General features: G+C 41.5%; 6 protein-coding genes across 6 annotated transcripts; 3 read left to right on the top strand and 3 right to left on the bottom strand.

The window, feature by feature from the left end:
* The first annotated feature begins 655 nt into the window (after positions 1 to 655).
* LOC115866068 (histone H2B type 1-L-like) lies at positions 656 to 10,993 on the top strand. The gene is made up of 3 exons (XM_030881237.2): positions 656 to 854; positions 2,802 to 2,827; positions 5,644 to 10,993. The coding sequence occupies exon 3, from the start codon at positions 5,661 to 5,663 to the stop codon at positions 6,036 to 6,038; it is 378 nt and encodes a 125-aa protein (XP_030737097.1). The 5' UTR covers positions 656 to 854; positions 2,802 to 2,827; positions 5,644 to 5,660; the 3' UTR covers positions 6,039 to 10,993.
* Positions 10,994 to 12,624: 1,631 nt separating this feature from the next.
* LOC138842897 (histone H4) lies at positions 12,625 to 13,527 on the bottom strand. Its single transcript, XM_070046801.1, has one exon. It carries the CDS (start codon positions 13,257 to 13,259, stop codon positions 12,948 to 12,950), a length of 312 nt encoding a protein of 103 aa, XP_069902902.1. The 5' UTR covers positions 13,260 to 13,527; the 3' UTR covers positions 12,625 to 12,947.
* A 2,479-nt stretch (positions 13,528 to 16,006) lies between these two features.
* LOC115866049 (histone H1.4-like) lies at positions 16,007 to 17,247 on the top strand. The gene has a single exon (XM_030881215.2). The coding sequence runs from the start codon at positions 16,113 to 16,115 to the stop codon at positions 16,746 to 16,748; it is 636 nt and encodes a 211-aa protein (XP_030737075.1). The 5' UTR covers positions 16,007 to 16,112; the 3' UTR covers positions 16,749 to 17,247.
* LOC115866054 (histone H3.1) lies at positions 16,704 to 17,386 on the bottom strand. Its single transcript, XM_030881222.2, has one exon. The coding sequence runs from the start codon at positions 17,384 to 17,386 to the stop codon at positions 16,976 to 16,978; it is 411 nt and encodes a 136-aa protein (XP_030737082.1). The 3' UTR covers positions 16,704 to 16,975.
* A 1,666-nt stretch (positions 17,387 to 19,052) lies between these two features.
* On the bottom strand, positions 19,053 to 20,570 carry LOC115866058 (histone H2A type 1). The gene has a single exon (XM_030881226.3). The coding sequence runs from the start codon at positions 20,536 to 20,538 to the stop codon at positions 20,146 to 20,148; it is 393 nt and encodes a 130-aa protein (XP_030737086.1). The 5' UTR covers positions 20,539 to 20,570; the 3' UTR covers positions 19,053 to 20,145.
* Positions 20,571 to 20,847: 277 nt separating this feature from the next.
* On the top strand, positions 20,848 to 21,344 carry LOC115866066 (histone H2B type 1-C/E/F/G/I-like). The gene has a single exon (XM_030881235.2). It carries the CDS (start codon positions 20,856 to 20,858, stop codon positions 21,234 to 21,236), a length of 381 nt encoding a protein of 126 aa, XP_030737095.1. The 5' UTR covers positions 20,848 to 20,855; the 3' UTR covers positions 21,237 to 21,344.
* Positions 21,345 to 22,939: the final 1,595 nt, after the last annotated feature.

Here is a 22,939-nt window from a genome sequence, read left to right as displayed (position 1 = left end):
CTCACCTGAAGGATTTTTTTTCTTTTTTTTTTGGCCGCGCCTCGCGGCTTGCGGGATCTTAGTTCCCCAATCAGGGACTGAACGCGGCCCTCGGCAGTGAAAGCTCGAAGCTCTAACCATTGGACTGCCAGGGAATTCCCTTGAGGGATTTTTAAAAACAGATTGCTGGGCCCCACCTCACAGTTTCTGTTTCACTAGACCTGGAGTAGGATCCAGTAATTTGCATTTCTAAATTATCAAGGTGGTGCTGATGCTGCTGGTCGGAGATCACACCTAGAGAACTGTGCTTTAAATTACGACTTGGGATGTCCCTGAAATGATACTACCAAATAGCCGCACAAAACTGAAAAATCACCTTGAGGTTTAAACTGGAAGCGTCAAGTCCTGAAAATGGGCACCTCCTTCCGGTACAGCCACGCAAGGGTGGAAAGAATAACGTGGCGTTCCACGCCGCCTCTGTCTGCTCCCGCCCGTAGCCACGCCCCCCCACGCAGGGTCTGTCCAAGGGCCGTCCCGCCTCGCCGCTCCACGCCGGCTCCCTCATTGGATCGTCTCACCCAACCTCACGTTCCGCGGCTTCTCCCAGAGCTCCACGTTACGCATACGCCACGTTACGTCACTTCGGCTCCCCCCACCTCCCCGCCGCCCCGGGGTCTCCAGTCAGCTGCAGGCTTCCGCCAGCCGCTTGCGCGCGCGAGATTTCGCGTGGCAGCCACCTGCTGATGCGCAGGCTTTGCCAACCCAGCTTTTCACCGCTGGATACTGGAGAGTCCCAACAGTCCATGAGGACGTGCGCAGATTAAAACGGGGAACCGAGCAGTTTGAAGACCGAGAAACAGGGCAGCAGCCCTCCGGTAGTTTTTTTCTCCTCTCTCGACTTTTTCTGAGCTGACGCTTTCTCTCATAACTAATCCCCTGGACACCTTTCTTGCACCACCCCTATTTATTATCAACACATTTCTAGGGCACTTTGTGTGAGGATTAAGTGCGTGTATATGTATGTGTGTGTGAATTATTACTTCCCACTTGAATAACTATATGTGTTTTAAATTTCATCTTGAGATGCACGCGGGGCCTACATTTATTAGGCTACGGTAGAGACAGACCCTACGGCCCACAGTACTTTTAGAGGCTCACGAAAATATTTTAATTTCTTCTAAAATCAGAATTTAAAATAAACTTTTAGGTCGATGAAAGCGTTCTGTGTAATACTAATATTTTACTGTTTATATAATTTTAATAATGTTATTATTTTTCTTATAATTTTTACGGAGGAGAGGGCCCAGGAAGGCAAAAGTGCATAGGGCCCGCAAAACAGAATGCAGCCCTGGGTGCAGTTTGCACACAACCATCTCCAGTTATTTACTTAAAAATTTTTTTTCTTTTGGCATACACCTAGACACATTTCCAAGTGCTTTCCAGATGTTAACTCCTTTAATACTTGTAACACACCTATGAACTATTGTTATCCCAATTTTATCCAGATAGACTGAGTCACTTAGAGCTTAAAATAATTTATCCAATGTCATCTAATTAATAAATGACAAAGGGGATTCTGACCCAAGCAGCTTAGCTCCACCGTCCCTGCTCTAAACCATTGCACTAGAGACATTATCTCTTGGTAACTCTAAGCAATCCGAATCAATCATAGCAGGTAAAATTTAAAGCAAACTAGCCAGGCTACTTTGAGCCCTCTTCTTGCCTTTGCCTACAAAGATTTGAACAAATGCTTAATATAGTTTCTGACAGCTCAAGGTCTGATGATCCTAGCCTCTCTTAGGTTCCCTGCCCCACTATTTCTTTTTTTTTCTTTTCTTTTTCATTTGTTTTATTTTGTTTCGGAGAATCATCTTCACTATTTTTGCTCATTAACATGAATTTTACAGTGCTTTACCAAAAATACAGTGCTGTTTTGTGGCATAACATTGAATTTTTAGCTTATTTTTGAGTTTATAAACATTTTAGCATATTGAGTCACCACAAAACAAACATAGTATAGTGTATGTCTCTTAATTTGAGTGAATCTTGTTTTGTATCCTCAAATCGCATTTCATAGTTTTATTCATACAGATGTGGAATATTTTTTCCTGGACTTAGAATCCTTAGAAAGTGTTGTTCTGTTGTAAATGATTTCTGGTTTTTCTGTTTCAATTCCAGAAAAGCCATAAATTTTTATGTGGTGCTCATGTAGCAACCAACACTCTTAAGCTCTGTAAGGTCTAATTGTTTGTTCATAGATTTTCATGAATTTTTACAATGACATATTATTGTCAGACAATAAAGATAACATCTTTTCTTGTTGCATCCTTACCCTTCTTACTTGTACTTGTCTCATGATATTGGCCAGACCCTTGGTGCCATGTTGAATAGACTCGTAGTACCACCAAACTTTTGTCTTTCTTTTGACTCTTTGGTAATCATTCTAAAATTACACTATTAAATGTTGTGCTCACTGTAGCTACTCCTTATGAAGTAAGTAGCTACTCCTTATTCTTCTAGTTTGGTAAAAATGTTTATAAAGGCGGAGTGTCATATTCTAACAAATATTTTCCCAGTACCTATGCAAATGATAACAGTTTTTCTCTATTAATTTCTTACACTGGCAGATTTGATGTTAAACTTTTCCTCCATCCTTGGAATAAACCCTATACGATATACTATTTTTTTTTTAATAATATGGTCTCTTGGTTTCCATTTGCTTGCATTTCAAATAGAGCTTTTAAAAAAAAAAGTGAATTTCATGAGTAAAGTGAGACTATAATTTTCTCTTGTCTCTCTCTTCCTTTCTCCCTTTGTTCTAGGTCTGTGTTGTTCCTGTCCAGTTTAGGTAAGTGTACACAATTGCAAAAGAAAAAAAAGGAGAGCTATTTTTCTATTGAAATGGCTTCTGTAAAATAGGGATTATCAATTACTTAAATTCATTAATAATTAAATTCATTAATTAAATTAAATTAAATTCATTAATAGCTGTAAAACCCAGTTATGCTTGATATCATTTAGATTGAAGAGTACAGGAGAGTTTTTTTTTTAACTGCCTGTCATATTTCCATAATCATAACTTGTTTATTCAACCCATTACTTAATTTTTTTCTTGAAAATTATCCTTTTCTGTTAAGTTTAATTTTTTGTAAAAGTTATTCATAGCATTCTTGTGGTTCTTTATATCTCTTTTTTGGTAGCTACTTTCCCTTTTCTATTCCTATGATTTATTCACACACACACTCTCTTCTTTTTTCCTCATTAGTTTTTCTAGATGTTTGTCTATTGTTGTAAGGTTTTTCAAAGAACAAGCTTGTGGTTTATGGATTATCTCCATTTTTTTCTTTAATTTTTTTTTTTTTTTTAAATTTCAGGTCAGGGTTGACATATTTAAAATAATATGTCAATGTGAAAATCCATGAGAATCTATAAACAATGAGATCTAATAAGAGCTCAAGAGGGTTGGTAAATATGTGCACCACATAAAAATTCATGACCTTTCTATATATTAGCAATGACCTATCTGGAATTGAAATAGAACATCATTCACAACAGTACAACACATTTTAAGAATTCTAAGGCTGATTCTTTCTACTTTGATTTATTTTCCTCTTCTTTTTTTAGCTTTTTTTGTTGAACACCTAGTTTGCATATCTTTAGTGTTTCTTGTTCCTTAATATATGCATATAATATTATATATTTCCCTTTTAGTACAGCTTCAGATACATCCAACAAATTTTATATGTATTATTCATATTTCTCTCATAATATTACATAATTTCCCTTATGATATTCTAATCCATGGTATTTAGAAGTGCACTTTTAGTTTCCAAGCATATGGGAAGATTGTTTTATTTTTACTATCTTAAAAAAAATATTTTCTATTGCTCTTTAATTAGCTGATAAAAGAGTGCCGTATATATGAAACTGTTTTTTTTGTATCCATTGTGACTTTTTCTAAACTCGGTGTTGAATTTTTGAAATTATTAAATGTGTGCTTTTAAAAATTGGACAGTCTCTTTGTGTTAAGTGCAAGAATCACAGATAGATCAAGTTTGTTCACTGTGTTGTCCAAATCTTCTATAACCATACCTGTTTTTCTTTGCTTGTTATGTGAATTTATAAGAGTAGTATAGGAAAGCTTGCCCTACAGCTGTAAACTTGAAGTTCTCTTGCTGATTCTTCCAGTTGTTGCTTATATAGTTAGTGGTTGTGTGGTCAGGTGCATATAAGGTCCTGAATGTTACATCTTATCAGTGGATTTTTATTTTATCATTATGGAATATAGCTCTTTTTTATTTCTAGTTCTATTTTATTATTTTTTAAAATTTAGCCTGGTTTTGTTGGTCCCTTGTTCCTTGATTGTATTATTACATTTTTATTTCTTCAAACTTCCAGTAAATAGTTATTTTATAGTCTCGGTAATTTCAATATCTGAAATTCACTGCCCGAGGGAAAGAGAGGGAATCTAAGGCTCTTCTTTGTTTGGATGCCTGACCCTCCACAGTGTCTGTTTTCCTCTTCGATTTGACAACATTTACTATAAGCTTATATTTGGACATTCCAAGTTCCTGGTAGAATGCCTGGCACGTAACAGATGCTAAATAATTACTGAATAAATAAATCACAATCAATCTGTGTACAGTATATCTAGAGAACTTGGGTTCACGATGCTTCCTTCCTGAAGGGGTTTATGTTTGCCTTCACAAGTCACTAGGAGGCGCTATGAACCTAGGTTACTAATTTCAGGAAGCTTTCACTGAAACACGGCGGGGGGGGGGGCGGGGGGCGGAAGGTTGGGGAGCCTGAGGAATGTTAGGAAAAAATGTCAAATTCAGGGAGGACACCTCTCTGCAGAAAGGAAAGGTGGTACTGAAAGAACTAAGAAGCCGGTTTCAGACAAAGATGATGATGATGGTGGTAATAATAAAAATAAAGTTAAAATAAATGTGTTAAACACCGGATTCTTAATTTTTAGTAAGTTTTTGGGTTTTTTGTTTGTTTTATCATTTCAGTAGTTAGACTGAATAACTATTTCTGACCCTCTTTTGTGGCTAAACTGGATGTGATTTTCTCCTTTCCAATTCGAAGGTTTTTAGCCCTATAGGCTATGAAATTCTTTTCTTTCTTATCTCCCTTCAAGTGATGTAATTTTATTTCCCTGCCCTTTGTTTTTACGCTGCATTTCTGCATTTTCTGTACAGTGGGAAACACTGTACTCGGAATTGTCTGGATCACCGCCTATTTTTTTCTCAGTTCTTCCTTTCCCTCTCACTGGATTCAAATGTAAAGATACAGCTTTTCCAGGAGCTGTAAACGGGCCTTGCAAATCAGAGACTAACCGTGCCACGAGCTTTGCCTCCTTGATATTTCAAAACACTGGAGAGAGTTACTTTTAGTTTTTAAAATTAACAAACTATTCTGAATTGTTATAAACGAATCAGAACTCATTATAAAATAGGTTAACTAGATTAAAGAAGGTGGCCTGATTGCTGGAAAACTCTCAGGATATGACCAGTGAGACAGTATATCTGGAATGATTTATTTGCGTGCAGACCTCAAGACGAACGAATCAGCAATTGCATAACTAAGTCTTCATTTGCATAACGTTGTCTACAAATAAGCAGGATCCGGTGGAACGGACACCGTTTTCTTTTCTTTTAGAAGACATCGACGGTACAATGCCTGAACTAGTGAAGTCTCTGGCCCCAAAGAAGGGCTCCAAGAAGGCGGTGACCGAGGCCCAGGAAAGAGATGGGAAGAAGCGCAAGTGTAGCCGTAAGGAGAGCTACTCCGTGTACGTGTACAAGGTGCTGAATCAGGGCCACCCGGACCCTGGCATCTGGTGCAAGGCCATGGGCATCATGAACTCGTTCGGCAGTGACATCTTGGAGTGCATCGCGGGAGAAGCGTCGCGCCTGGCGCATTACAACAAGCGCTCGCCCATCACTTCCAGGGAGATCCAGACGGCCATATGTCTGCTGCTGCCCGGGGAGCTGGCCAAGCACGCTGTGTCCGGGGGTACCAAGGCTGTCACCAAGTATACCAGCTCCAAGTAAATGTTTATAGCCACTTTTCAGAGCCATTTCACATTTTCACAATCAGAGCTGCGCACTAGCTTGTGTGGTTTCGTGAACTCTGGGATTTAAATTAGTGTCAGGGGTAACGCTTAGCAAAGTACTTAAAAAGCAAGAGATCCTCGGGTGGCAAATCTACTGTATATGGTTTCTGACAACTGTTGCGCGTACGAGGGTTCCCAACGGCTAAAGTGAACGTGCACTGAAACCACTTAGTGCTAACCCCAATCCTTGGAGCTCTAGGTCACCTTTATAAAATTTGTACAGGGTGCTCTCTGGGCTGGAATCGGTGCTTTGTGAAGCTCTGGTCTTGGTTTTATGTAAAGCGTCAGGCTGTAACGTCCAGGAGACCACAGTTATGTTTGAAAATCCCACCGTCTAAAACCGAAACTTTCTTAGTATGACTTTGGAGGGTCTTCCGCCTAGGTTCATTTGTGTGGATCTAATTCCTTTTCCTCACACTCCCTCACCCCCAGCCCTTTGCCTAGGGCTTTCAAGTCCTGGCTGAACATTTTATCTAAGATTCTTTACAAGCATATTATGTTGGGTGGCTGCAGCTCTCCAGTAAGGGGGAAATAGTTACTAACTTTTTATTTTCTTTTATCTCTTTCCTGGTCATTAGATTTTTGTTTGAAGAATGCAGTCTTCTCCCCACTCTCCTGACTCGTTTTACAAACTAGACCTGTAAAATTCACAGAATTCTGTATTCAGCCGCCTGTCTTCTCACTAGAGTAGCCGCATAATATAAAGATTGGCTCTGCCGCCTCCAATCTGTCCTTTTCTGTCCCTGGTGAGCTCCCTTCTGAGCCCATCGCCCTATCCTGCCTCCATATCTCCTCCCTCTGCTCGGTTCAGAAACTGTGGAGGGATCCTGGCAAGGAAGAAGAGAGGGACCCAGGGTCGGCTCAGAACGCAGAGAGGAAGAACTGTGGAAGTAGAGATGCTTTTTAATGTTGTGAGCTGAACACTGAGGTTTGGAAGCCTACGGTTTGTGATCGCATAGTGCCCAAGAGATTAAACCCCGGGAAATAAAGAGCAGGGCTCTTCCCTCATTTGTCCGGAAACTGCAAGGTAGAGGTGTCCTTCAGGAAGTCAGGAGAAAAAGGTTCAGTTGAGGGTACTTCACCCATAAATGGAAATGCCAAATCCACCCAAGCATTGCTATCAGTGTCCTTGAGAAACACTCCTAGCCAGCCTCCAGGGCCAGTCTATCTGGTCTCCATTTTATTGTCTCAAAAAGGTAGATAATAAAATAAGCACGAAGATACAAACAAGTCTTTATTTTCAGGTTACTGAATTACAATTCGACTGTTTCTGATCACCTTGACTTTAGTCTGAGGTAATTCTGAAACTCCTCTGTTCATAGGGTATTTAGTTTCCATTCCAGAGTCACTGTGAGGGCTTTTTGTTTTTTACCTGCTCACAGCCTTTGGATAATCACCCACCTCACAAAAATCAAAAATCTGTGCTATGGCCCCAAGCCCTGAAAAGTCTGGCCCTCACCTAACTCTCCAACCCAACCTCAGAGGATTCTTTTTCTCCCTTTTGTTTTGTGTTGCTTCATTGTTTTTTGGTTGTTTGTTTTTTTTCCAGACCTTTGCCGTTTTTCTCTGTCTGAAGTGCCCCTGATTCCACATCCATCCCCAGCACACACACAGTTTATTGATCAACAACTTCAATTTCAGCTTAATCATTATTATATCCTTGGGGAAGTTGGCCTCCATTGTTAAAGGCTCTCACAGTCACAAACAACTGGATGTATACCCAGCCCCCCAAATTAATCATTACTAAGAGGACATGGGACCCTTAGGATTGATGTGGTTGAATCAGAACCCCATTCCTGAGGCTAAGAGAGGGACTCTGCCTTCCCTGGAGCACAAGACAGGGAGGAAAGGGACACCTCAACAAAATTAAGTCCGTATTAGAAAGGAAGAGGGCAAATGACTTCGGGCAAGGCACTTGCACTGCCTGATGTAAGGGCCTTCTAGGCAGACAGAAGGGGCACCCACCAAGTTCATTCATATTCAAGTGCCAAGCACTAAATTATGTACTGAGGACATAAAGCACTTGAGTGTGCATCAGAATCACCCAGAGGGCTTGTTAAAGGACAGATTGCTGGTCCCATTCCCAAGTTCTGGTTCATTAGCTCTGGGGGAGATCTGAGAACTCGGCTTACTAAAAAGTGCCCAGCAGATACAGTGCTGCTTGTTTGGTAGGAGGCTTTGAGAACATCTAATATATGGTGAAGAACAAGCTACCAAAGCCCCTGCCCACATGAGCTTTCTGGTGACAAAGATAATTGTATGATAGAAGAAGGTGAAGGGTGTAGATTCCACATTGTTTGTAGACGCCAAACAATGAAGTTTAAATTTATTTTGCAGATGACAAAAATTTATAGAAAGCTTCTGAGCAGGGACTGACATAATTGGCTCCAGTGTTAGGAAGGTGTCTCTAATGGCAGTAGAGAAGCGATTCCATTCAGTATTTTGTCAAATATTGATTGGATTTCCTCTGTGAGAGGCCTTAGTTACAGTGGTGAGACAGACAGGCTGATCTTCTGGGGCTGATATCCAAGTGGGAGGAGAGAGATAATCAACACATTGATAACTCAGCAAGATATTTCAAAAGAAGTTCTGAGGCCTGTGAAATTATTTGAAATAAAACCAGGTGCTGTGGTAGTAACTACGTGATGCTTTAGATAAGGGAACCCACAACCCAGGGAATAAAAGTTCCAGGCCAAGGCAGGGAGGAGTTTGTGCTCAAGGAATATAAGGTCTGTATGCTAGGAGATTAGCAAGGTAAAGGGGTAAAAATGAGGCTGGGGATTAAACAGGTACCTGAACATGTTGGACCTTATAGGCCAAAAGAAGGCACCCAGATTCTTATTGTGTCATGGGAAACTCTTAGAATTTTTAATAACTCTAGCCACTATGGGGAGAATGAATTTTATGGGATCAAAAGTAGAAAGAAGCAGGGAATAAAATTGAAAGCTTATTGCAATAATTCTGGTGAAATTATTAGAATTAGATTTAGGAGGAGAAAGTCAAAAGGATTTATTGAAGAGTTAGGTTTTATGGGTGAAGAATCAAGTAGCTAACATTTGTTAGCCCTTTATATGTTTAGGAAACTATGCCAAGCTCTTTAGAAACATAAACTCACTTCATCTGCTCAACATACACATCATCTAGATGCAACTTTTCTCTCCTTTTAATTGAGCAAAGTGTGGGGCTGTTGTTAGACCCAAGGCAGTGTGCCTCCAGAGGTTCTGTGCTTAGCTACTCCCCTGCAGTGCTAAGAAAGTTCTTGGATAATCACGAATTCTAGGAGAGGATGAGTTTTCTGAGACTGGAACATGACAATTTTTAAATCCCCTTAGCAACTCCATTGTAGATGTCAAGTGAGTAGTTGTATATGTGAGTCTGGAATTCAAAGGCAAATGGGGACTGGGCATAGAAATTTTTGGAAATTTTGGAAATAGAGATTTTAATGTTGTCAGCATGGCATGAGATAGGAGATTACCCATGGAGGAAGTGAGTTTATCCTGGAGGCATTCCAAACTTTAGAGAAAAAGAGACAGCAAAAGATTCTAAAGAGTGACGAGTGAGTTTGGGAGAAAATCAGGAGAGCGGAGTCAAAAAAGTCAAGAAAATCATGTATTTCACCAAGGAGGACATGACCAAGTTGGTGTGATGTCTAGAAGGCTAAGAACAAACATGAGCTTTGGATATAGTTAATAGAGATTCCTGGGAACTCGGGTTATGGGACTGAAGGGAGGCCCAGACACCATCTGGGACAACTTCAGTACTCAATTATTACTTCTTTCCTAGGAACAGCTCCACTCAGGGCTGAGCGCCATGTGTGGCCATTATGTTTTTACCCTCTGTCTTGGGCCATCATATTTGATCGATGCAGGCATCTGCCCAGCTGGATCAATCAGATTTGTTTTCCTAGAAATTAGGAAAAGGACCTGAAGAAAAAGACAGGACCGAGTATTCACTAATTGCTTAAGTGTGGTCAGCAAACTTAACTTTCAAGAGAATTTTTTTTTTGTTTAAATAATCTGGAATTGTTTTTTTTTTTTATGTTTACATCCAAAAGAACTTCCATTAATGCACTTGCAACTTCTTAAGAATATATGTAAGCTATATTTGTCAAACATATGCATAAACACATAATCCTATGTTTTCACTCAGTCCTCACGAAAATACGAATTTTCACCTACATTACAGATAAGGGAACAGTGGTTAGTAATTTACCACAGACCACAAAGATAGAAAATGGTAATTCAAGACTTCAAGTGTATGTCTTCATGGTTCAAAATGCCACTTTCTTTTTCTCTGGGCCTCTGAGAAATGTCATGAGAAATAAGAATGCTTATAATAGCAATAATAATAGCCCAAACATGGAGCATTAACCATGTGCCATGCACTGGCCAAAATGCTTAACAAATATTTAATGTTATTCACCCCCAAACATGTAAGATAGGAACTACTGTTATCTCCATTTATGAGGAAAGAGAGGCATAGAGCGGTTGGTTAAGACACAGAGACAAAGAATAAGCATCCCTCTGTACAAGCTTTCCAGCTCCTTTTTATCTCTGAAAAGGGGTGTTGGGAATGTTTCTTGTAAACTTAATAAATGATTTATTCAATGACATAGACCCTGTTGAATATATTTATCAAGACTAGCAATGGAAGACAAGTTCAAAGGGCCTTAAGAAGAAATTCATGGACTTCCTCCTTAATCAGGCTAAAAAATAAACACCCCAGTGTTTTTATTTACTTTTGAATCTCATGAGATACAGTCATTTTGGGCCTTCAGGCCTCTGAGAATCAAAATTTTTCCAAATGGGCTATCTTGCGTTCTGAGTTATGAAGTGTTAAGACGTGATCTAACTTCTCGAGAGTATATAGGTCTATTGCACATAGTGAATAAATGGTGACAAATTTACTCTTTTTCAATGTGTTCTTTATGCGTTTTGTCTGTCCTTTCCTCTCTAGCCTTAAATTTTGGATCTTTATACCTCAGACTCTAAAATCCTAGACTCCAAGCTGTTGACAGGAATCCATGGAGCTCTGGGAATTCCTTTTATGAGCCCCATGAAATATCTATGTCCAATATGTGTACTTTTTACCAGTTTCTCAAAGGAGCTTCTGATCCACATGTTAAGAACTACTCTCCTCGGGGAAACAGTACTCTGAAATATCCAGATTACAACTGCTTAAGACATATGGATAGCCCACCCACCCATCTCTAACGTGTAATGAGCCCCTATTCCGTGTTCTGTCTAGCATGGAACACAGTGGAAGAGATGTCAAGGAGAGAGGCTCACTTGGCATTAGCTTTCTTTGAAAGAGCTTTCTGGCCAATGGAAGGACAGTCATACTGGTAAATAAGTTGAGAAAACCGTATTTGGTATGATAAAGTTAAGTTGCTGTAACAGAGACTGAAAAATAAGTTAGCTTAAAGACAGTCTTGTTCATGGAACAGATACACTATGATTAGTCCAGCTGTGTGAGGCAGCTCTGCCCCTCCTGATCAATCAGGAACTCTTGTTCCTTACAAGTCATTGTTCTGCCACCCCTAGAGCCTGATGGTCTCTGCTGGGTCAAACAAGATCAGCACCTTCATAGCTGGCAGGAAGAGGAAAGGTTTTAAAGTCTGGGAGTGTCTTCTACTTACACTCCAAAAAGAGCACTTAGTCACATACTCCCGTCTGCTCCTAGACAAGCCAGGAATGTTATCTCACACTAGGGAGCCACCTGTCCAGCTATACCTTATTATAATACAGTGAACCACTTTCACTGGAAAGAAATACCAGTTGTAGCACAATAAACCAAGAAGTTTTCACAGAATAAAGCCCATTCTGAGGACACCAAAGAATACAGTGGCATGCTGACAATCCTGAGACGGTAGAAAGTTTACAGTAGGTAAGAAAAGGAAATGGGTAACCCACTTGAGAACTGCTCATTTTGCCTCATTTCCTGATGTGTAGAGAACAAGGTGGGGTTTGACTCAGGAAGACCTGGATTTGAAAGGCCCAGTCCAGCACTTTTTGTCAGGATATGTGTTATGCAACTCTCTTCTATAATTTAAGGTAAATGTGCTTGTAATCACGTCTAAGAATATTCAAGATAAAGAATCAACATAATAAGTTGGTAAACATAAACCTGTATATTTATATCAAGCATTTATATCAACCTTAATAAAAGCTTCTGTTGGATTGAGAAACCAGTAGCTTTGGACATGGGAAGACAGCTCAGAGAAGCAGAGACAAGTTGTCCTGTCTCCATTCCACTTTTAAACAAGAGGAAACCCCAAGTACTCTTTTATTTTACTTAAGTATAGTTGATTCACAATGTTAATTTCCAAGTACTCTTATTGTTTCTCTGGTAGAACTTGACTGCCTTCGACGTATTTCATGTTGATTGATCATCCCTCTTTCTCCTCCACCATTTATCATGTGATATCCAAGAAAGCAGACTGTTTTAATGTCTTCAGCCCACAGAAGTGTCTACGTTCCATTTTCCATTTTCCTAGCATCAGGGTTTACCTCTTACCTCTTCTGTGATGTTCTCCACCTTTTTTCACTGACAGTTGTGCAAAATGTCACCTGCAGTTTACTGTCCTGTTGGTCTCCTAGCTACACTAAATACATTGAATATACAGTTCGACCTGAGGTTATGGACCAGCTTTAGCGACCTATCTGAAACATACAAGAAAAGAATCAGATAAAATCAACTTAAATTTACAGATTGTAAACAGTATTTGACCCAAACATCTTAACAAAATATTAGAACAGAAAGCGCAAAACTCTTTTGAGTGAAAGAATAGGTGGCCCTGAAAAGGGCCTTTGGTTTTAGTAGGCTCAGAGAGATAGCCAACAGGAGTTCAGCCACCAAAGCCATAAAGAGTGCGGCCCTGCCGCTTGAGCGCGTAGACCACGTCCATGGCGGTGACAGTCTTGCGCTTGGCGTGCTCGGTGTAGGTTACAGCGTCCCGGATCACGTTCTCCAAAAACACTTTCAACACCCCACGGGTCTCCTCGTAGATAAGACCGGAGATACGCTTGACGCCACCACGTCGGGCTAAGCGACGGATAGCAGGCTTAGTGATGCCCTGGATGTTATCTCGCAGAACTTTGCGGTGGCGCTTGGCGCCACCCTTCCCCAGCCCCTTTCCACCTTTACCACGCCCAGACATCCCGAAAGTACAGCGATCACACCCGCAGCGAAGTGATCTCCACAGCGCCACTTAGGAGTTTTATAGTAATGTGACGGACCTGTTTGAAAACTGCAAGAGCAGGGGCGGTGACCACATTCAGTTCCCACCCTTCGCTTATTTGTCCCTTGCTCAGAGCTGTAGCAACTATGAGGGGCGCCTGAAGCGACAGTGGATCCTGGAGTTGGGATTTAATAAATGCTCCTATATATGGATACGTGTGTTTGTGCATCCGTACAATACGGGCAGCCGTTAAGTGGGGCAACAGATCATACACTTTCCACAAAGAAGCCTGATACTTGTTCTTCAGTCTTTCCAAAATATGAAATAATCAGTTAGTACACGCTGTTGTCCCTTATAAAATGCTTTAAATACGGTTTTAAATAAATCATATCTTTATTGTTTAAGCTTCCATTAGTTTTGTCCATTTATGTTTGGTTAACTAAGCAGAGCTCTTTGGTATGCAGGCTGGATGACCCCACAGAGGGAACTAAAAATATAAGAAGGTTACACGTTTAAGAGGTCAAGTCAGGTTAAAAATCACTGAGCGCTACATTGGAGGTTTATAAATATGTATATCCCAAAGTGATAAAAAAAAACCTTGTTCTGCTGTAAGTCTAAGATTTATGGTTTGATTATATATTTAATTGTGGACAGTTTGTATCTGGCATTGTATCTGTCACCGCATTCTATTTCTGCAACCAGGTGGCATTACAGTGGCCAGTCAAGCTCTGGAGACAGCCTTCTCTACATACTAGCTTGTGACCTTGGGCAGCTTACACTCAGTTCTTTTCCTTTTATCGATAAATGTATAAGAAAGTGTAAATTATAGAGCACTTGAATTTAAAAGAGATAATCCAAATTTCTTAAAATAATATCTGTAAATAAGTAATCACTCAGCATTATTTATTATGACATATTATAGTATCATGTCTGCTCCCAACTCCTCCACTCAAGATTCACTCCTCTAAAGTGAAAGTCTAAGTGATTATCTAATTTACTAAAACATTCTTTTTGAGGACTCCTCAAAATAATAAATACCTAAAGATTTAATTTATGGTTAATTCCCTTGAGTTCCAGCTGACTTGGAAAGCCTTGGCTTTTTCTCCATGGTCTGTGAAGAGGCCCAAGTTCGTCAAAGCAGTTCTATGAGTTTACACTGCACAGAAACAAATTCCAGAATGGCATTCTTAACCTGGGCTATATAGATGGATTCAGAGCATCTGGAAACTTGTATTGAGCAAAACGTCTCTCTTTGTCTTTACTTTATACTCCAAGTGAACCTTAGCATTTCCTCCACTTGTGAATGCAGGCAACAAACAGTGTGAGTGGCAGGACCTGTGCTATATTCATAACCATGTTGCAGTTGCAGCCGTCAATATCTCAATCTCTAATATTGTTTAAATATATTACACCTTCTAAACTGTAGTAATTCTTGGTCATATGGGTAATCTTGTTATTTAATGTATTAATAAAGAAACACATGTGAATACTTCACCAATTTGGATTTTTGATAAATTTGATAATGGTATTTTAATACAACTGTTTTCCTTTGTAATCCTATGTATATTATCTTAAGCACTGAAAAGCATTATTCTGGGAAGGGACTCATAAGGTTTATCAGAAATACAAAGAAGTCCATGGCTGCTTCAAAATAAACCTATGTTAAAGACAAACAGTCAGGCCTGAAGAAGAAAATCAAAGCACTTTCTACCATCAATCTATTTCCTACTGAACATAACGCATAACCTATAATGTGTTTCCTATAAACCTATATCCTTGCTTAAATAAGAAATGTAGTAATGAATATAAATGCTTTTCAATTTCCCTCTCTTAAGGGAATTCTATATAAGTATGTGTGGGAGTATTGTGCATGTGTATATTCCTTAATTCTTTCACTTGGATACTTTGCCAAAGTTTATCTTCCAAAGCATGACAGAACCCTGAACCCAAGAGCTTGTGAACATTTTAATAACTGATCCTTCCTAATAAAGTCAATGTAAATAAGTGAATCTTTAAAGCCCCATAAAGCGGTCCAACTCTATTTTATGTACCTGGACCTCCTCTGCCATCAGCTAGTGCAACACAAGCCCAACTACCAGATCAAGAGGATCATTGATTATTGCTTTTGCTATTTTCCTACATAAATTTTGAATGCTTAAAGCTCCCAAATTAACTAACCCTCTAAATAGTCACAAAAAGCTATGATAAAACTTTTCCAAGCTAAATAATGACTTTTCTTATCAGATATTGCTGTTATTCCAAGCAGCCTTTACCACAGTTCTTGTACAGAAATCCTGAAAGAGCCTGTGTTATTTCTCCTCATATGAAACAGATTTTCCAGGTAAATGTCAATGAGAATCAAGCAGTTGTTGAAGGCATGAAAAGCCAAGAATGTATACTTGAGAATGTCACTTGAGAGCAAGGATTGAAGACACAAAGAGAAGAATTTATATTTTAAAGGAAACTCAAAAAGTTGTCTCTCTGACCTGTGAATCTGTAGGAGTGTCGGGATTTTGAAAAAGGCTGAGACCAAAGTGATAAAAACTGGAAGAAGGAACTGTAAAGGTCTCAAAGCTTGAGCTGTCCCGATTCATTGTAGAATATAACTGGTGTGGTTCCTCCACAGGAGATTTTTAATTTTTTGCTTTCCTGAATTGTAACAAACACAACTCCGAGACAGAGCTGAGACTAGGTTGCTTTCAAGCTGGAAGCCAGCTGGGAACGAATCAGCGCGCAGTGGCGCTGTGTGTATATATAACACACACATTCTCGGTCTGGGTACTCAACTCTGAGTCTTTAATTTTTTACTGTTAGGCATCCACACCAACAACCATGTCTGAATCCGTACCTGCTGCGCCTCCTGTTACTTCTGCGGAAAAGACGCCTGTGAAGAAGAAGGCTCGCAAGTCTGCTGGTGCCGTGAAGCGCAAGGCGTCCAGGCCCCCGGTGTCCGAGCTCATCATCAAGGCTGTCGGCGATTCCAAGGAGCGCAGCGGCGTGTCCCTGGCTGCGCTCAAGAAGGCGCTGGCAGCTGGCGGCTACGACGTGGAGAAGAACAACAGTCGGATCAAGCTGGGTCTCAAGAGCCTGGTGAGTAAGGGCACCCTGGTGCAGACCAAGGGCACTGGCGCCTCGGGCTCTTTCAAGCTCAACAAGAAGTCGGCCACCGGGGAAGCCAAGCCCAAAGCCAAGAAAGCGAGCGCGACCAACCCCAAGAAGGCTACTGGGGCAAAGAAGCCCAAGAAGGCCACAGGCGCTGCCAGTCCGAAAAAAACCGCTAAGCAGACCCCGAAGGCAAAGAAACCATTAGCAGGTACCGGGGCCAAGAAAGTGGTCAAGAGCCCGAAAAAGGTGAAGACAGCCAAACCGAAGATGGCCAAGAGTCCAGCCAAGGCCAGAATTCATAAGCACAAGGTAGCCAAGCTTAAAGCGGTCAAGCCAAAAAAGGCGACCCCCAAAAAGAAGTAAGAAAAAAAGACTTGAGTACCTTAAAGGCTCTTTTCAGAGCCACCCAATTAATCTTAAAGAACTTGTAACACCATTTTTGCCAGAGGCGGAGGTTGGGAGGAGCAGTTTTATTTCCTCGCTCGGAATGGAGGTCCCAGTGCACAGGAATCTTTCACAGAAAAGGTGGTTGGCTCTGAAAAGAGCCTTTGGGTTTTTCAGAGGTTGGCACTTAATCGGGAGAAACAAATCTACGCCCTTTCCCCGCGGATGCGACGGGCGAGCTGGATGTCCTTGGGCATGATGGTGACGCGCTTGGCGTGGATGGCACACAGGTTGGTGTCCTCGAAGAGCCCCACCAGGTAGGCCTCGCACGCCTCCTGCAGCGCCATCACAGCCGAGCTCTGGAAGCGCAGGTCGGTCTTGAAGTCCTGCGCGATCTCGCGCACCAGGCGCTGGAACGGCAGCTTGCGGATCAGCAGCTCCGTGGACTTCTGGTAGCGGCGGATCTCGCGCAGGGCCACCGTGCCGGGCCGGTAGCGGTGCGGCTTCTTCACGCCGCCCGTGGCCGGCGCGCTCTTGCGGGCCGCCTTGGTGGCCAGCTGCTTGCGCGGCGCCTTGCCGCCGGTGGACTTGCGAGCGGTCTGCTTAGTACGAGCCATGACAGATTTCCCGAAAGCAGCTAGCTGGTGGAAAAATGAAAGCCTGCCGCCCGCCCCCCCCCTCCCCACTGGTGTATATAAAGAGTTCCATTTTGATTGGACAAGGCATTTGTTCCTTGCGGCTCGCAGTGAAGGTATTGGTAGCGAGGTTCACTCTCCGACATCAGCCTCCCTTTGAATGGCTGTTTTCAACCCTTTCTCACCTTTATCTTCCTTATGCTGTTTCTTTACAATGTTCTTTGGCTTTTCTCCGCAGAACTTAACACAAATTATTACAATGCTTAATCTTGTTTGCAGAATAAAATTTTTAAACTTTGGTACCTGAAACTGGCTTTCTTTTGATCAACTTTTTGAAAAGGCGTGTTGGATGTGATTGGCCAAGAGATTTTTATACCCTCATTCAAATGTAGTAAGGCTAATTTTACGTCAATTTCTTGTTTTCTCTTTTTAAACTCTTAGAGATTTTTTAAAATAACAAAATACTTTCCTTTTATTTCCCCTTTTATATTACAGGTAAGTCGTGTTTTGATAGATTATATTATCTATGAATTTCATTTCAGGATAGTAAAGGGGGTAGTTACAGTATTTGTTATAGAAAAAGAGTGTTGGGTCTGATAGAATTGAGAACCATCAGTTTAGGGGTCCAGAGATCATATGAAAGCAGAACTCCAGCCCCCTGAATACATCCTCCTCTACCTTCCCCATAAGACTTAACGTGGCTTGCCCTTAAGTCTTATGATGAGCCCTTGCACTGCATTCCAAACTATCATGCACCAGTGTCAGTTTTCTGGCTTGGGGTAAGAGCTGTGGCCACAGGAGGAGAAAGGAATCTCTACTATTAAGATGCATTGTGTTTTAAAGATATATGTAAGTTTCAGATTTTACAAAAACTAAAGAATTTACACCTATATACCTTGTGATCTTATCATATGTCTGAGGGTTCTTTAGGGCCATATTCAAAAAGAGAGGGAGGGGAGACAGGAAAGGAGAAAGAAATAAAACTTTTTGGAAACTATTATTATTATTTACTATTAAGGAATCTACTTGTATGACTACCATGAATCCCAGACTGGGTTAACAGTGAAAAGTTCTGGAGGTAACTACACCCCACTCTGGACAGAAGACTGTGGTTATAACCACAGTCTTCTCTCTCTACCTCAAATGAAAGCCCAGCTGCATGAGTCCTCCATCTCTGAAGTCCTCTTCATGGAAGATGCCAAAGCCAGCTGTGTGAGAGGTTTTATCAGAGGAGAGGACGACTTTGTCCTCCCAGAAGACAAACCCTCTGCTTTCTGAGGCAGGTAGCAACCCCAAACCTGCACAGGCCTCAATTCTTGGAGATTTTCGGAATGCACTAAAACCATTAACTCTGATTAATTTCATGCTTGCTATTATATTAACAAATGTTTACTTTTCACTAACTATAACATTCTCACATAAAAACACCCCACTACGTTTCACAATGTCAACTGAGCTTCGTGTAAAATGGTGTTAAGAAAAACTCAAAACTTGTAAATGGTACACAAGTGTGTCCCGTAAAGTCATGCTGAAGCCTTTGTTAAGCTCTGCCTAAACAAATTCTAGCTCCAGGCTATGCAGTATTGTATTCTTTTTTTTTTTTGTATTGGAAACAATTTATTAGGAAAAAATAATAATATGTTATTTTTTAATAACAATTTTGATAAATACAAATGTTGACAAATCAGAGTGTATAGAGAGCATATTGGTTATTTGGGAAATTGTATCATAAAATGGATGGGCTCCACAAATTCTTCGATGTACTTGAAAAAAAAGAGTGCTAAGTCAGTTTGGGCTGTTGTCACAAAGTACCATAAACGGGACGGGGTGGGGGCTTGTAAACAACAGAAATGTATTTCTCAGTCCTGGAGGCTGGAAGTCTGAGATCTAGGTGCCGGGATCATCGCCTTCTGGTGAGGACTCTCTTCCGGGTTGCAGACTGTCAGCTTCTCATTGTGTCCGGCTGTTCGGCCACGTCCCAGTCGGGCAGCGGTAGGTCAGTGGAGCGGAGTCGGCCCGGGTCTCCTCCACCCTGAGGAGGGGTCGACCGGCACCGCGCACGAAGCGGCCCTGGCGGGAGGGAGACCAGGGGGGAGGGGGCCGGTGGGGAGCTTGACTCGCAGTCACTTCCGAGGGGACGCTGAGCCGCCAGAGCTGGGGGCTGACTGGCCTCGGCACTCCAACGAGGGGGTGGTCAGGAAGGAGGGACGCTGTCCCTGGGGCCCAGTATTTACAATTAATTAGGGCCCAGCTCAGTAGAGTTGAGACTGGCTATTAAAAACAAGTATGAATTACAGATCAACTTGTCCCATTAGGATGCAAAACAATTCGTTTCAACATGAGATAGTACTAAAGGAGTGGTTTAAATGATCTTGTAGGTCACCAACTAGATTTGCACCTAAACTTTCAACATTTACCAAGTATTATTGTACCATTATCTTTTTCTGAGGGTTAACAACTGAGGACTTGCAGCATTGATGGACTTAATTACTTGTGATACAAGGTCTCTCTATATCATTTTTACTTAGCTAAAGAGTACTTTGATTACTTTAAAGAGTATGATTAGTTTGCATTTCATAGAAAATACATCTTCTAAGTTGACAAAATGTGATGAGAATCACTTTCAACAACCTGCTTAAATAAGGAAAATGTAAGCCCTTTTAATGAATACGTGGGTGGCTCTGAAAAGAGCCTTTGGTTAAGATTGATTCCTCAAAGATCAAGAATTTGAATACTGCAGTTTACTTGCCCTTGGCCTTGTGGTGGCTCTCAGTCTTCTTAGGCAGCAGCACGGCCTGGATGTTGGGCAGGACGCCGCCCTGAGCGATTGTGACTTTGCCCAGCAGCTTGTTGAGCTCCTCGTCGTTGCGGATAGCCAGCTGCAAATGACGCGGAATGATACGCGTCTTCTTGTTGTCGCGGGCCGCGTTGCCCGCCAGCTCCAAGATCTCGGCCGTCAGGTACTCCAGCACCGCCGCCAGGTACACCGGCGCGCCGGCCCCAACCCGCTCGGCGTAGTTGCCCTTCCGGAGCAGGCGGTGCACTCGGCCCACAGGAAACTGAAGCCCAGCCCGAGAAGAACGGGTCTTAGCCTTGGCACGAGCCTTCCCACCTTGTTTTCCGCGTCCCGACATCTCATCAATCTAATCAAGGTGCTTAGCAAAGAAGCAGCGAAACGAAAGTACAAATTTTCTTAACAAATGAGAAGCAATTATACTTCGAAGCCGAATTGTAAATTACACTGTTTGATTGGTTAAAAGGGTCTAAAAGCTTGCAACCAATTAAAAAGGAGACCTGCTGTCACATAATTTGCATACCACCGAACAACGTGGAAAATTTATCCAATCAAAGTGTAAAGTTTTAAATACCATATTTGCATACTAGCTCTACAAATACCCTGAGTGATGTTTCCACGACATACTTTTTTCTTTAACTTGGCGTAGTGTTCATCATGCCTGAGCCGGCCAAGTCCGTTCCCGCCCCGAAGAAGGGCTCCAAGAAAGCGGTGACCAAAGCCCAGAAGAAAGATGGCAAGAAGCGGAAGCGCAGCCGCAAGGAGAGCTATTCTGTGTACGTGTACAAGGTCCTGAAGCAGGTCCACCCGGACACTGGCATCTCGTCCAAGGCCATGGGCATCATGAACTCCTTCGTCAATGACATCTTCGAGCGCATCGCGGGCGAGGCGTCGCGCCTGGCACATTACAACAAGCGCTCGACCATCACGTCCAGGGAGATCCAGACGGCCGTGCGCCTGCTGCTGCCTGGGGAGCTGGCCAAGCACGCCGTGTCCGAGGGCACCAAGGCTGTCACCAAGTACACCAGCTCCAAGTGACCCCAGCAAAAAAGTACTTTTCGTGGTTAGTCTCAAAGGCTCTTTTAAGAGCCACCCACTTTTTCAGCACAGGAGCTGTAATGATTCGTCTCTAATATAACTGCAATAATAGACTCAATTTTATTTTATTGAAACGAATTTGTTGCTGTATGGTGCTAACACTTGAAGTACACAACATATTGTTATGAAAATAAAATATGTATTTACTTTCTAGGTAAATGGTAGCATAGCCTTCTCTTGCTTTCACTGCTCACTTTGGCTACAAGGCTAGCCAAGTGTGGACATGTAAGTATCATTTGAACTGCTGTGATGTGTGCTCTACGAACTGACTCCATGAAAAGTGAAGAGGATTTAAAAAATCCTCTTAAATCCTTGGCAATGCCTTGTTAGTGCTGTGTGGTAGTAAGAAAAATATGTACATGCATTCGATTTGAATAAAGCAATATAACTTCTATATTAATGGGAGCAGCACAGTTAATGTGCATAGAAATTGAAAAACGAATATCACTGGTTCCAGGATAGGACCATTTAATTGTAAGGAGAATTTTTCCAAGGTTTGGCTAATGAAAAGTTAGACCATTGCCGAACCCACTGGCAGTTCAGGAAAGAAATACCCTTAAAATATTTTGGTGCCTCCTCTCCCTTAAATTATGTTATTTTCTCTCAGGGTGGATGTTATGATTATTTTGCCCTAGTCAGAAAAAAAAAAAACTTTTTTTTTTTTTTTTTTTTTTTTTTTTTTTTTTCCGGTACGCGGGCCTCTCACTGTTGTGGCCTCTCCCGTTGCGGAGCACAGGCTCCGGACGCGCAGGCTCAGCGGCCATGGCTCACAGGCCCAGCCGCTCCGCGGCATGTGGGATCCTCCCAGACCAGGGCACGAACCCGTGTCCCCTGCATCGGCAGGCGGACTCTCAATCACTGCGCCACCAGGGAAGCCCAAAAAAAACTTTTTAAGTGAAAATAATTCATACCACCACTCTTCTGTCCTATGTATACATGTATAACAGTCATGAAAATTGACACTTTTCTCATAATCACAAACCTGCTTAAGTTTATAAACTGCCATAAATGGCATCCCATATGGAACAAATACTAAGAATGTATTTACAACATATTTTTAGGATTTCAACCCTGGTAGGAAAAAAGTACTAATAGTCTATAATCTTGTGTAATTAATGACTACCAGGCTTCCCATTCCCAACACAACACATAAATATGCACACACAACATACACCAAAAAATGCATAAACATTCAAATAATACATATAAAGAACAAAAGCAAAAATTTTTTTAATGTAAAAGAATGAAAACTAAAAATAACAGATAGCTGTATTTGAGAGTTTATGTTATTGTAAACAGTCAATTTTTGCTTTCTGTAGTCCCAGAGGTAAACATCTACACCAGGTCTATATGAGCTTTAGGGGAGTATATGAAATCCAAGAAATTACATACAGTAGTGTGTCCATATGTTCGTCTTCCCACCAGAACAGAAAGTATATAGCATTCTGTTAAATTCTAAAAATACTGTCACTTACTGTGCTAGGCAGAATGATGCCTCCCCACTTACGTCTACCTTTTAATCTCTGGAGTCTGTGAATATGTTAGGATACATAACAAATGGGAATTAAGGTGGCAGATGGCACTGACTTTAAATAGGATTATCCTAGGGAATTCCCTGGAGGTCCAGCGGTTAGGGCTCCGTG

This window comes from Globicephala melas, chromosome 11 (genome assembly GCF_963455315.2).
Source record: "Globicephala melas chromosome 11, mGloMel1.2, whole genome shotgun sequence".
Lineage (NCBI taxonomy): Eukaryota > Metazoa > Chordata > Mammalia > Artiodactyla > Delphinidae > Globicephala > Globicephala melas.
Note: the sequence above shows the minus strand (reverse complement) of the source record. Positions and strands in the feature narration are given on the sequence as shown.